Consider the following 13,708-nt stretch of genomic DNA (forward strand, 5'->3'; position numbering starts at 1 on the left):
GGATAAGGGACATGCCGATGGTGTGGTGGGTAGGGATAAGGGACATGCCGATGGTGTGGTGGGTAGGGATAAGGGACATGCCGATGGTGTGGTGGGTAGGGATAAGGGACATGCCGATTGTGTGGTGGGTAGGGATAAGGGACATGCCGATGGTGTGGTGGGTAGGGATAAGGGATTAGCCGATTGTGTGGTGGGTAGGGATAAGGGATTAGCCGATTGTGTGGTGGGTAGGGATAGGGGACATGCCGATTGTGTGGTGGGTAGGGATAAGGGACATGCCGATTGTGTGGTGGGTAGGGATAAGGGACATGCCGATGGTGTGGTGGGTAGGGATAAGGGATTAGCCGATTGTGTGGTGGGTAGGGATAAGGGATTAGCCGATTGTGTGGTGGGTAGGGATAGGGGACATGCCGATTGTGTGGTGGGTAGGGATAAGGGACATGCCGATTGTGTGGTGGGTAGGGATAAGGGACATGCCGATGGTGTGGTGGGTAGGGATAAGGGATTAGCCAATGGTGTGGTGGGTAGGGATAAGGGACATGCCGATGGTGTGGTGGGTAGGGATAAGGGACATGCCGATGGTGTGGTGGGTAGGGATAAGGGACATGCCGATGGTGTGGTGGGTAGGGATAAGGGACATGCCGATGGTGTGGTGGGTAGGGATAAGGGACATGCCGATGGTGTGGTGGGTAGGGATAAGGGACATGCCGATGGTGTGGTGGGTAGGGATAAGGGACATGCCGATGGTGTGGTGGGTAGGGATAAGGGACATGCCGATGGTGTGGTGGTAGGGATAAGGGACATGCCGATGGTGTGGTGGGTAGGGATAAGGGACATGCCGATGGTGTGGTGGGTAGGGATAAGGGACATGCCGATGGTGTGGTGGGTAGGGATAAGGGACATGCCGATGGTGTGGTGGGTAGGGATAAGGGACATGCCGATGGTGTGGTGGGTAGGGATAAGGGACATGCCGATTGTGTGGTGGGTAAGGATAAGGGACATGCCGATTGTGTGGTGGGTAGGGATAAGGGACATGCCGATTGTGTGGTGGGTAGGGATAAGGGACATGCCGATTGTGTGGTGGGTAGGGATAAGGGACATGCCGATTGTGTGGTGGGTAGGGATAAGGGACATGCCGATTGTGTGGTGGGTAGGGATAAGGGACATGCCGATGGTGTGGTGGGTAGGGATAAGGGACATGCCGATTGTGTGGTGGGTAGGGATAAGGGACATGCCGATGGTGTGGTGGGTAGGGATAAGGGACATGCCGATGGTGTGGTGGGTAGGGATAAGGGACATGCCGATGGTGTGGTGGGTAGGGATAAGGGACATGCCGATGTGTGGTGGGTAGGGATAAGGGACATGCCGATTGTGTGGTGGGTAGGGATAAGGGACATGCCGATGGTGTGGTGGGTAGGGATAAGGGACATGCCGATGGTGTGGTGGGTAGGGATAAGGGACATGCCGATGGTGTGGTGGGTAGGGATAAGGGACATGCCGATGGTGTGGTGGGTAGGGATAAGGGACATGCCGATGGTGTGGTGGGTAGGGATAAGGGACATGCCGATGGTGTGGTGGGTAGGGATAAGGGACATGCCGATGGTGTGGTGGGTAGGGATAAGGGACATGCCGATGGTGTGGTGGGTAGGGATAAGGGACATGCCGATGGTGTGGTGGGTAGGGATAAGGGACATGCCGATGGTGTGGTGGGTAGGGATAAGGGACATGCCGATGGTGTGGTGGGTAGGGATAAGGGACATGCTGATGGTGTGGTGGGTAGGGATAAGGGACATGCTGATGGTGTGGTGGGTAGGGATAAGGGGACATGCTGATGGTGTGGTGGGTAGGGATAAGGGACATGCTGATGGTGTGGTGGGTAGGGATAAGGGACTTTAATTACTCCAAGCCTTCCCACAACGAAGGGCGCCTCCCGCTTCGTTCCATTCTTCTTCGCGGTCTGCAGCGTCATCATCGGATTGGCTGGGGCTCATGGGCTCCGCCTTCAGTCCGATGCTAGGCAACCAATCCCTGTCCTCAACGTTGCAGTCTACATCATCAGCATGAGCCTGGCTGGGACTCACGGGTCCACCGCAAGCATCCTCCTCTTTCAGCTGGAGTGACCAAGATGTTCCCTGCTCCTCCGATTTAATTGAATCCACATTCATTTCCTCCCTACTTCCTGTAGGGTCACTCCTCTGAGTGTCAAGCCTCTTAACCATCTCTTCTCCTGGGTGAGTTTTTCTCATGTGTCTCTTTAAGTTTCCAGAATCACTCCAGGCCTTACCACAACGAGGGCAGACGAACGGTTTCTCCCCCGTATGAGTTCTCAGGTGTCTCTTCAGACAGCCGGCCTTTTTGAATCCCTTTCCACATTTAGTGCACAAGTGTGGTTTGAGAAAAACACTTTCTGACTGGGAAGTAGTCACATCACTCTCCCTCTGGTCTGGTGTGTGCCTCTCTAGATCAGATTTCGCCTCCAGTCTGTTGCTAGGCAACCTAGTTCGTCCCTCGTCACAGTCTTCAGAATAATCATCGGCTCGATTGGGACTCATTGGTGCACCGCTAGCATCCACCAGTATCCTTCTGATGTCCTCTTTCAGCTGGAGTGACCGAGACATTCCCTGCTCCTCCAATTTAATTGAATCCACATTCATTTCCTCCCTACTTCCTGTAGGGTCACTCCTCTGAGTGTCAAGCCTCTTAACCATCTCTTCTCCTGGGTGAGTTTTTCTCATGTGTCTCTTTAAGTTTCCAGAATCACTCCAAGCCCTCCCACAACGAGTGCAAACGAACGGTTTCTCCCCCGTATGAGTTCTCAGGTGTCTCTTAAGACAGCCGGCCTGATGGAAGCCCTTTCCACATTCAGAGCACACATGTGGGTTCTTCAGAGGATCACTTGGCGGGTGTCGTGTTTTTATGTGTGATTCCAGTCTTTCTGCAGTTATGAAACTCTTCTTACATTGACCACAACGGTGAGGGTGTACTGTGTGAAAAACTAGCCGGTGATGTTTTAGGCTTGATTTTACAATGAATTGTTTCCCACAATGAGAGCAGTGGTGAGGTTTCACTGTGTGTTGTTTAACAGTATGCCTTCTCATGTGTCTCTTTAAGTTTCCATAATCACTCCAAGCCTTCCCACAACGAAGGCAGATGTACGGTTTCTCCCCCGTATGAGTTCTCTGGTGTGTCTTAAGACTGCCGGCCTGTGTGAATCTCTTTCCGCATTCAGAGCACATGTATGGTTTCTCTCCAGACAGATACAGCAAGTGTCTTTTCAGATTGGTTGCTGTGGTAAAATTCTTCCCACAGTGATCACAGATATGGGAGCGAGGCCTGTTTCCTGAGAGGGTTTTGTGTTTTTCAGCATTAGACGAACTGTGGGATTTCTCTCCTGTCTGTGTTGCCTTGTGTATTTTAAGGCCACTCTGCCCAGGTGTCTTCCTGCAGTCGACAAGCCGCACAGACACCCCCTTCAGACTGCACAATAAGGTGCTACCGGGACAGGCACGACCCGGGGACTCTGGGAGGGTGGAGGAGAGCCAGAGAGGCTTGTCCTGGAAATCAGAAAAATAGACATGAAATCAAAAATCAGGGTGTAGGGAGTTTTCTGCCATTGAAGTCCTGGAAAAACACTTTTAGGGTAAAGGACTAAAACCAGATAGAAAGTATGTAGAAAAGATAACAGACCGATACATCTATCAATAATATAATCTGAGAACTAACAATCATCAAAATAAAAACTAGACAGTCAGGGAGAATAAACAATGCCAAAAACAATTAATTTTGCAGAATTGATATAGATTTTTTTGTTTGAGCAGAATAACCCAGCATTAACCACGGCAAAATGCATAGAGTTCAAGGAAATTAGCTTCAAACTGCAAAATCTTCTCTCAGGTCCATGGCAGAATACGTAGAAACGCAAAATAATGTTGCTTTAAAAATGTGTTAAAAATCTCTCTCAGCTCCATGGAGAAATTTGTAGAGTTGCAGAAAATTGGCTTAAAAATGCTAAGAATTCTGTACACCGCCAAGATGGGGGCCTCTAAAATGATGTCCAAAATTCAACTGAGCCAATGGGCCGACCCCGCCCATTGATACACCCATTGCCACGCCCCCATGCCACGCCCACCCCCTGAGCCCATTTTTGATCCAGAAAAACCCTTAGTGTGGGAAACGCTCTCCTACCTGTCAAGGAATTTTGAAGCCTCAAGAGTCTTTCCTCGATTACTCTCATCCTCAATTACTCTGCCTCCTTCTCAAAATGCATTGGAGGACGAAGTCCAAGAGGTGGAGCCTCAGTTATTCTCCTCCCAATGCATTTATAAAAAGGAGGTTGGGGAATCAAGGAAAGACTGTTGAGAAACAAAATACATAATGACTGGAAAGTACTCACGCAACTGTGGCTCTCTTGAGCTGACTCCGCCTCCAGTCCATTGCTAGGCAACCTAGCGCCTCCCGCTTCGTTCCATTCTCCTTTGCGGTCTGCAGCGTCATCGTCGGATTGGATGGGACTCATGGGCTCCGCCTTCAGTCCGATGCTAGGCAACCAATCCCTGTCCTCAACGTTGCAGTCTACATCATCAGCATGAGCCTGGCTGGGACTCACGGGTGCACCACAAGCATCCCCTTCTTTCAGCTGGAGTGACCAAGATGTTCCCTGCTCCTCCAATGTAATTGAATCCACATTCATTTCCTCCCTATTTCCTGTAGGGCCAGTCCTCTGTGTGTTGAGCCTCTTAACAACCATCTCTTCTCCTGGGTGAGTTTTTCTCATGTGTCTCTTTAAGTTTCCAGAATCACTCCAAGCCCTCCCACAACGAGGGCAGACAAACGGTTTCTCCCCCGTATGAGTTCTCAGGTGTCTCTTCAGACAGCCGGCCTGATGGAATCCCTTTCCACATTTAGTGCACAAGTGTGGTTTGAGAAAAACACTTTCTGACTGGGAAGTAGTCACATCATTCTCCCTCTGCTCTGCTGTGTGCCTCTCTAGATCAGATTTCGCCTCCAGTCTGTTGCTAGGCAACCTAGCTCCTCCCTCTTCGTTCCGTTCTTCGTCACAGTCTACGTCGGATTGGCTGGGACTCATGAGTGCACTGCTACCCTCCTCCTGTATCCTCCTGATGTCGTCTTTCAGTTGGAGTAACCAAGACATTCCCTGCTCCTCTGATATCATTGACTCCGTATTGTCCCACATTTCCTCCATGACTTTACGCCGTAATAAGCAATGATTCATCCCTTTAACTTCAGAGCCATCTATTCCACAACGTTCACACAGGTAGCGTAAATTGTCCTCACTTAAATTCCATAAACTCTTTTCAATTTCATCCATCAACGTTTCCTTCTCTGAACTCATTTTGTCTCAGCAGAGGTAGAATGTTTCTTTGTTTAAAAAAACCTAGAACAACTGGTTATTGAACGGAGCTGTCACTGATGTGAGGTGTCTCTCTCCTGTGTATTCACAGGTCTCCTATATCTCCCTTCACACTGGGAGCTTTATTTTTATTTAACCTTTATTTAACCAGGCAAGTCAGTTAAGAACAAATTCTTATTTATAATGACGGCCTACACCGGACGACACTGGGCCAATTGTGCGCCACCCTATGGGACTCCCAATCACGGCCGGTTGTGATACAGCCTGGAATAGAACCAGGGTGTCTGTAGTGACGACCTCTAGCACTGAGATGCAGTGTCTTAGACTGCTGCTCCACACAGGAAGCTTCAAGAGGTGCTGTTTTGCCGGTCTCTGGTCAAGACACAAGTTATTCCAGGGTGAGCGTTATCACAGAACACCAGATCTTCTTCCTGTCACCAGAACAGTGGAATCTCTTTGTGAGGTCACCTGTGTAAAAATAGGCAGACATGGTGTAAAGGGCAAGTCGGACGGGATCAGTTTTTACCAAACTGCCCCCTGTAATTGATTTGTATTTTTCCTCATTCAAACTTGACCGTTATGATTGGAGGCTGTTCTAGGCGTGCAGATATTTCTTCTTGTCTATGGATAGCCTAATAAAAAGGTGTAGTAACTTGACAAGGAATACCCACACGCATTTCGATATTACTTTCAACCCAAACTTAAAGGTGTATTGCCAGGTACAAACGGTACAAATATAACAGAACTATATAGCCCACTCAGCCGGTGGTAGAAACACATTGCACAGAACTCACTCTTGGTGATGACATCATCAAAGGGGAAAGGTCAAGGTTAATGCCAATAATAACCATGTAATTATTTATATAGTGTCCACACTATAACAATAATATTGACTTGCTTTAAGATCGGAGAAAATCAAAATAATATCAATAAGAACTATGAACTGTATGCAGACATCAATTTAAAACTGTTGTATTTGGCCATGTATCAATTCATTGGCACAATATCATGCGCTTAATCTTTTAAAAAGAGAAATAGGTGCTAGGAAAGTTTATATATGACAAAAAAAATATAACTTATCTGTAGGCTCTGTACATAGCTAGCACTGCACAGCCTTGTTCCCATGTTCTTACCCAAACTGCAAGCAGCGCCTGTTAAACGCTGTAATACCCTTCAAAACACAGTGATGTCGATTCGCTCAGGATAAGTACTATCAGAGCATCTTGGAGTTTGCCAAAAAAAAGAACTGTAGGTTTTTCCGGCTAGAATTATTATTCTCCCTCCATGTGAAAATGACTGGACATGGCAGATTCGCACGGGACAAAAATTAGGTTAGTTGAGTTTTGTGCTCGAGCGCATAATTACTTTACCTGATCTCCCCCAGTAAAACAAATCCCGTCCTAATACGGTCAAATATGTAGTGACATTCTATTTCTGTCAAGTCCATCAAATGTTTAAATGTTCTATATTTTACCGTCACTATTTCATGTTTACTTAATATAACAATATAGTAGAACAATATTAGTGGTCTTTATTACCATTTAAATTGAAAGGTTTCCACAATGAGGACTTTTATTTTGAAGGTTACAATTTGGAATTTTGGAAGCTAACTAGCTAGCTAAATAACATAACAGGAACATTAGGTACAACAGCTCATTAATTATATGTAGAGTCCCGTGCCTGTTCTTACCATACAGAAAACAATTGTCATTTTATTCCTGTATCGTCTATGTTTGAGCAGAGATTCACATTAGTTAGCAGGCGCTATTGAGCAGCTAGCTACCCAACTAAAAAAGTAGCATTCTGAAGAGCAGGTGCATAACAGTAACTAAGTTATGCAACCCTAACGACTAGGTAACTACATCGTTTGAACAACCCCGATACCTAATGCTTTACTGACCAGCTATATTCCAAAATTGTCCCATTCTTGCTTCAATCAAAGAAGAATGGCGTCCACCATCTTTGTTATTGACACCGTTGTGAAGCGGGCAAGAATAACCAGAGATACCTTTATGGAGATGAGAAACTCCAGTGTAATCGTGTTAACGACCATTGTGTACGTTGCCCGTGTTTCGTCAATGGCCCGCGTGGTGCATTCTGGGGGATTATTGGACAACGCACTCACTCCTTCTGGAAGTCCATTGGACTCCAGCTCAAAAACCCCTACATTAGCATGAATTACGTGAACAAGAAGTACAACACTCAACATGTTTATCGGGGTGTGAGATAATTCACTTGTTCGCTGTAATGTCGTATAGCTTAAAATACATGACATTACGTACTATTGAGGAAAATAGGCATGTGTCTCGACCCTGACTTTTAAGAAGGAATTGCGTGCCGATTCGTTTTTACAACCACGTGACGCAGCGTGAGCACATTGGTCGACGTTCATGGCAGAGGTCAAAAAAGTACCCAGTTGTCATCCTTCAGTAAAAGTTAAAATACCTGAGCAGAAAAGTAGAAGTCACCCAACCCAATAAAATACTACTTGAATACAAGTCTAAAAGTATTTGGTTTTAAATATACTTAAGAATCAAAAGTAAAAGTATAAATCATTTCAAATTCCTTATATTAAGCAAACCAGAGAGCACAATTGTCTTGTTTTTTAAATGTACGGATAGCCAGGGGCACACTCCAACACTCAGACATCATTTACAAAAGATGCGTTTGTGTTTAGTGAGTCCGCCAGATCAGAGGCAGAAGGGATGACCAGGGACGTTCTCTTGATAAGTGCAAAAATTGGGCAATTTTCCTGAACTGCTAAGCATTCAAAATGTAATTGGGTGTCAGGGAAAATGTACGGAGTAAAAAGTACATGATTTTCTTTAGGAATGTAGTGGAGTGAAAATGCAAGTTGTCAAAAATATAAATAGTCATGTAAAGTACAGATACCCCAAAAAACGACTTAAGTACTTTACACCACTGCATATTGGTCGACATTTATTTCCAGCTGAGATTCCTATGTCCTCATTCTCTAATAGCTCTGGAATAACTAAGCACTTCCGTGTCACGAGTTTTGGAATCTTTCAGAATAAGAGTCATGTCCTGTATACTTTGTAAATTAATAATTTGGGTGAAAATAAATGGGAAATGTGAACAATTTTTGATATTTAAATGGTCAACAATGTTTTTTTTCTGTGTGTACTCTTATCATTTATTGGACTGTACATAACTGCCTGTACGTTGTGTCGCAGTAAAAGGGGATCCATTCTACCCAGGAGCACTTCTACCAAATCCACAGAGTTTACACCCCGAGGAGCGTTGCTGCTCATTTTGCGGCTCTTAATAAAGCGGTTGCAGTGAGCAGGTAAAATCACTGGGGCCAGTAAAAAAATCCATATTACAACCTATGTTGTGATATTTGCGTTGATTGCTCTATAACCCATTCATTCATACTCCACCGTGATATGCAATAAGGCCAAGATGACAAAAAGACAACAGTCACACAGTGGCGAAATATACTGAACAAAAATATAAAAGTAACATGCAACAATTTCAAATATTTTACAGAGTTACAGTTCATATAAGAAAATCAATCAATTGAGCCACATGGTGGTCCCGGGTGGCTCAGTTGGTAGCATGGTGTTTGCAACGCCAGGGTTGTGGGTTCGATTCCCACGGGGGACCACTATGGAGAAAAAAAAATGCAATGTATGCATTCACTACTGTAAGTCCCTTTAGATAAGAGCGTCTGCTAAATAACTAAAATGTCATGTTAATGAAATAAATTCATTAGGACCTAATCTGGACTGGGCATGGGTGGGCCTGGGACTGTGTATGCCCACCCACTGGGGATCCAGGCCCCCCCACTGGGCAGCCAGGCACAGCCAATCAAAATGAGTTTTTCCCCACAAAAGGGCTTCATTACAGACAGAAATACTCCTCAGTTTCATCCGCTGTCTGGGTGGCTGGTCTCAGACGATCCTGCAGGTGAAGAAGCTGGATGTGAAGGTCCTGGGCTGGCTTGGTTTGACTGGTCTGCGGTTTTGAGGCTGGTTGGACATCACAGGAGGTTGGTGGCACCTGAATTGGGGAGAACGGGCTCGTGGTAATGGCTGGAGCCGTTCCGGACATTATTATGAGCTGTTCTCCCCTCAGCAACCTCCTGTGTTTGACATACTGCCAAATTCTCTATAACAACATTGGCTGAACACCTTCTTCGCTCACTTTGAGGATAATACAGTGCCACCGACACGGCCCGCTATCAAGGACTGTGGGTTCTCCTTCTCCGTGGCCGACGTGTGTAAGACATTTAAGCATGTTAACCCTCGCAAGGCTGCCGGCCCAGATGGTATCCCTAGCCTTGTCCTCAGAGCATGCACAGACCAGCTGGCTGGTGTGTTCACAGATATATTCGATCTCTCCCTATCCCAGTCTGTTGTCCCCACATGCTTCAAGATGGCCACCATTGGCCCTGTACCTAAGAAAGCAAAGGTAATTGAACTTAATGACTATCGCCCATTAGTACTCACCTCTGTCATCATGAAGTGCTTTGAGAGACTAGTCAAGGATTATATCACCTCCACCCTACCTGCCACCCTAGACCCACTTCAATTTGCTTACTGCCCCAATAGATCCACAGACTGACTATGCAATCGCCACCGCACTGCACACTGCCCTGTCCCATCTGGACTAGAGGCATACCTATGTAAGAATGCTGTTCATTGACTATAGCTCAGCATTCAACACCATAGTACCCTCCAAGCTCATTATCAAGCTCAAGGCCCTGGGTCTGAACCCCGCCCTGTGCAACTGGGTCCTGGACTTCCTGACGGGTTGCTCCGAGGTGGTGAAGGTAAGAAACAACATCTCCACTTTGCTGATCCTCAACACTGGGGCCCCATAAGGTTGCATGCTCAGCCCCCTCCTGTACTCCCTGTTCACCCATGACTGCGTGACCAAGCACGCCTCCAACTCAATCATCAAGTTTGCAGACGGCACAACAGTAGTAGGCTTGATTACCAACAATGATGAGACAGCCTTTCAGGGAGGAGGAGAGGGCTCTTGGAGTATGGTGCCAGGAAAATAACCTCTCACTCAACATCAACAAAACTAAGGAGATGATCGTGGACTTCAGGAAACAGCAGAGGGAGCACCCCCCCATCCACATTGATGGGACAGTAGTGGAGAAGGTGGAAAGTTTTAAGTTCCTCGGCCTCCACATCACGGACAAACTGAAGCGGTCCACCCACACAGACAGTGTGGTGAAGAAGGCACAACAGCGCCGTTCAACCTCAGGAGGCTAAAGAAATTTGGCTTAACACCGAAAACCCTCACAAACTTTTACAGATGCACAATTGAGAGAATACTGTCGGGCTGTATCACCGCCTGGTACAGCAACTGCACTGCCCGCAACCGCAAAGCTCTCCAGAGGGTGGTCCGGTCTGCACAACGCATCACCGGTGACAAACTACCTGCCCTCCAGGACATCTTACGCAACCCTGCACATTAGAGGCTGCTGCCCTATATACACAGACTTGGAATCTCTGGCCACTTTAATAATGGAACACTAGTCACTTTAATAATGTTTAAATAATGCTTTACTCATCTCATATGTACATACTGTATTATATTCTACTGTATTTTAGTCTATGCCACTCCGACATTGCTCGATCAAATATTTATATATTTCTTAATTCCATTCTTCTACTTTTAGATGTGTTTGTATTGTTGTGAATTGCTAGATATTACTGTACTGTTGGAGCTAGGAACACAAGCATTTTGCTACACCCGCAATAACGTTGCTAAATATGTGTATGTGACCAATAAAATTTGATTTGAAAACTGTTATCTTCGAAAAGATAGAATTTGTAGATAATTGGCCCTCTTTCTGGGACTCACCCACAAACAGGACCAAGCCTGGCCTGCTGAGGGGTGCTCTCATCTTATCAATCAACATAGACAGGGCTCTAACTCGTCTAGCTCCACACTGAGATAGGGTGCAGGCCAGACAGCAGGCTGTTAGCCACCCTGCCAGCTTAGTGGAGTCTGCCACTAGCATAGTCAGTGTAGTCAGCTCAGCTATCCCCATTGACACCGTGTCTGTGCCTCGATCTAGGTTGGGCAAAACTAAACATGGCAGTGTTCGCCTTAGCAATTTCACTGAAATAAAGACCTCCATTCCTGTCAGCAGTGATGAATTCATGAACTTCATTGACGAAAAGATCATGATCATTAGAAAGCAAATTACGGACTCCTCTTTGAATTTCTCGGAAGCTCAGTTGTCCTGAGTCTGCACAACTCTGCCAGGACCTAAGATCAATGGAGACACTCAAGTTTTTTAATTCTATATCTCTTGACACATTCATGAAAATAGGCATGGCCTCTAAACCTTCAAGCTGCATTCTGGACCCTATTCCAACTAAACTACTGAAAGAGCTGCTTCCTGTGCTTGGCCCTCCTATGTTGAACATAATAAACGTCTCTCTATCCACCGGATGTGTACCAAACTCACTAAAAGTGGCAGTAATAAAGCCTCTCTTGAAAAAGCCAAACCTTGACCCAGAAAATGTTTTTTTTTAAACTATTGGTCAATATATTGAATCTCCCATTTCTCTCAACATGTTTTGAAAAAGCTGTTGCACAGCAACTCACTGCCTTCCTGAAGACAAATAATGTATATGAAACGCTTCAGTCTGGTTTTAGACCCCATTATAGCACTGAGACTGCAGACGTGAAGGTGGTAAATGACCTTTTAATGGCGTCAGACCAAGGCTCTGCATCTGTTCTCGTGCTCCTAGACCTTAAGTCTGCTTTTGACACCATCGATCACCACATTCTTTTGGAACGATTGGAAACCCTAATTGGTCTACACGGACATGTTCTGGCCTGAATGCTGATTGGCTGACAGCTGTGGTATATTTAAGCAATAAGGCCCAAGGAGGTGTGGTATGTGGCCAATATACCACGGCTAAGGGCTGTTTCAATATCTTGGAGAACAATCTGGCCTTAATGGCCATGCACTGTTATAATCTCCACCCAGCACAGCCAGAAGAGGACTGGCCACCCCTCAGAGCCTGGTTCCTCTCTTGGTTTCTTCCGAGGTTCCTGCTTTTCTAGGGAGTTTTTCCTAGCCACCGTGCTTCTACATCTACATTGCTTGCTGTCTGGGGTTTTAGGCTGGGTTTCTGTATAGCACTTTGTGACATCTGCTGATGTAAAAAGGTTGTTATAATTAAGTAATAAGGCCAGAGGAGGTGTGGCATATGGCCAGTATACCACGGCTAAGGGCTGTTCTTATACACGAAGCAACGCGGAGTGCCTGGACACAGCCCTTACCCGTGGTATACGGTCTGATATAACACCGCTATCAGCCAATCAGCATTCAGGGCTCGAACCACCCAGTTCATAATAGACCGTATACCACGGGTATGACAAAACATTTATTTTTACTGCTCAAATTACATTGGTAACCAGTTTATAATAGCAACAAGGCTCCTCAGGGGTTTGTGGTATATGGCCAATATACCACGGCTAAGGTCTGTGTCCAGGCACTCCGCGTTGCTTTGTTTCTTGGGACTTAGCATTATCATCTCTGTTTTGTCCAAGTTTAAAAGTGAAAAATTTGGCACCATCCACTTCCTTATATCTGAAACACAGGCTTCCAGGGTAGGCAACTTGGGGGCTTCACCATGTTTCATCGAAATGTACAGCTGTGTGTCATCCGCATAGCAGTGAAAGTTAACATTATGTTTTCGAATGACATCCCCAAGAGGTAAAATATATAGTGAAAACAATAGTGGTCCTAAAATGGAACCTTGAGGAACACCAAAATGTACAGTTGATTTGTCAGAGGACAAACCATTCACAGAGACAAACTGATATCTTTCCGACAGATAAGATCTAAACCAGGCCAGAACTTGTCCATGAAGACCAATTTGGGTTTCCAATCTCTCCAAAAGAATGTAGTGATCGATGGTATCAAAAGCAGCACTAAGGTCTAGGAGCACGAGGACAGATGCAGAGCCTTGGTCTGACGCCATTAAAAGGTCATGTACCACCTTCACAAGTGCAGTCTCAGTGCTATGATGGGGTCTAAAACCAGACTGAAGCATTTCGTATACATTGTTTGTCTTCAGGAAGGCAGTGAGTTGCTGCGCAACAGCTTTTTCTAAACATGTTGAGAGGAATGAAAGATTCGATATAGGCCGATAGTTTTTTATATTTTCTGGGTCAAGGTTTGGCTTTTTCAAGAGAGGCTTTATTACTGCCACTTTTAGTGAGTTTGGTACACATCTGGTGGATAGAGAGCCGTTTATTATGTTCAACATAGGAGGGCCAAGCACAGGAAGCAGCTCTTTCAGTAGTTTAGTTGGAATAGGGTCCAGTATGCAGCTT

General features: G+C 45.8%; 1 protein-coding gene across 1 annotated transcript; it reads right to left on the bottom strand.

The window, feature by feature from the left end:
- Positions 1 to 1,818: 1,818 nt before the first annotated feature.
- On the bottom strand, positions 1,819 to 5,558 carry LOC115147671 (zinc finger protein 2 homolog). Its single transcript, XM_029689962.1, has 2 exons — positions 4,394 to 5,558; positions 1,819 to 3,554 (listed from the first exon to the last, which is right to left on the bottom strand). Exons 1-2 carry the CDS (start codon positions 5,351 to 5,353, stop codon positions 1,893 to 1,895), a joined length of 2,622 nt encoding a protein of 873 aa, XP_029545822.1. The 5' UTR covers positions 5,354 to 5,558; the 3' UTR covers positions 1,819 to 1,892.
- Positions 5,559 to 13,708: the final 8,150 nt, after the last annotated feature.

The sequence above is a fragment of the Salmo trutta genome, chromosome 14 (assembly GCF_901001165.1).
Source record: "Salmo trutta chromosome 14, fSalTru1.1, whole genome shotgun sequence".
Lineage (NCBI taxonomy): Eukaryota > Metazoa > Chordata > Actinopteri > Salmoniformes > Salmonidae > Salmo > Salmo trutta.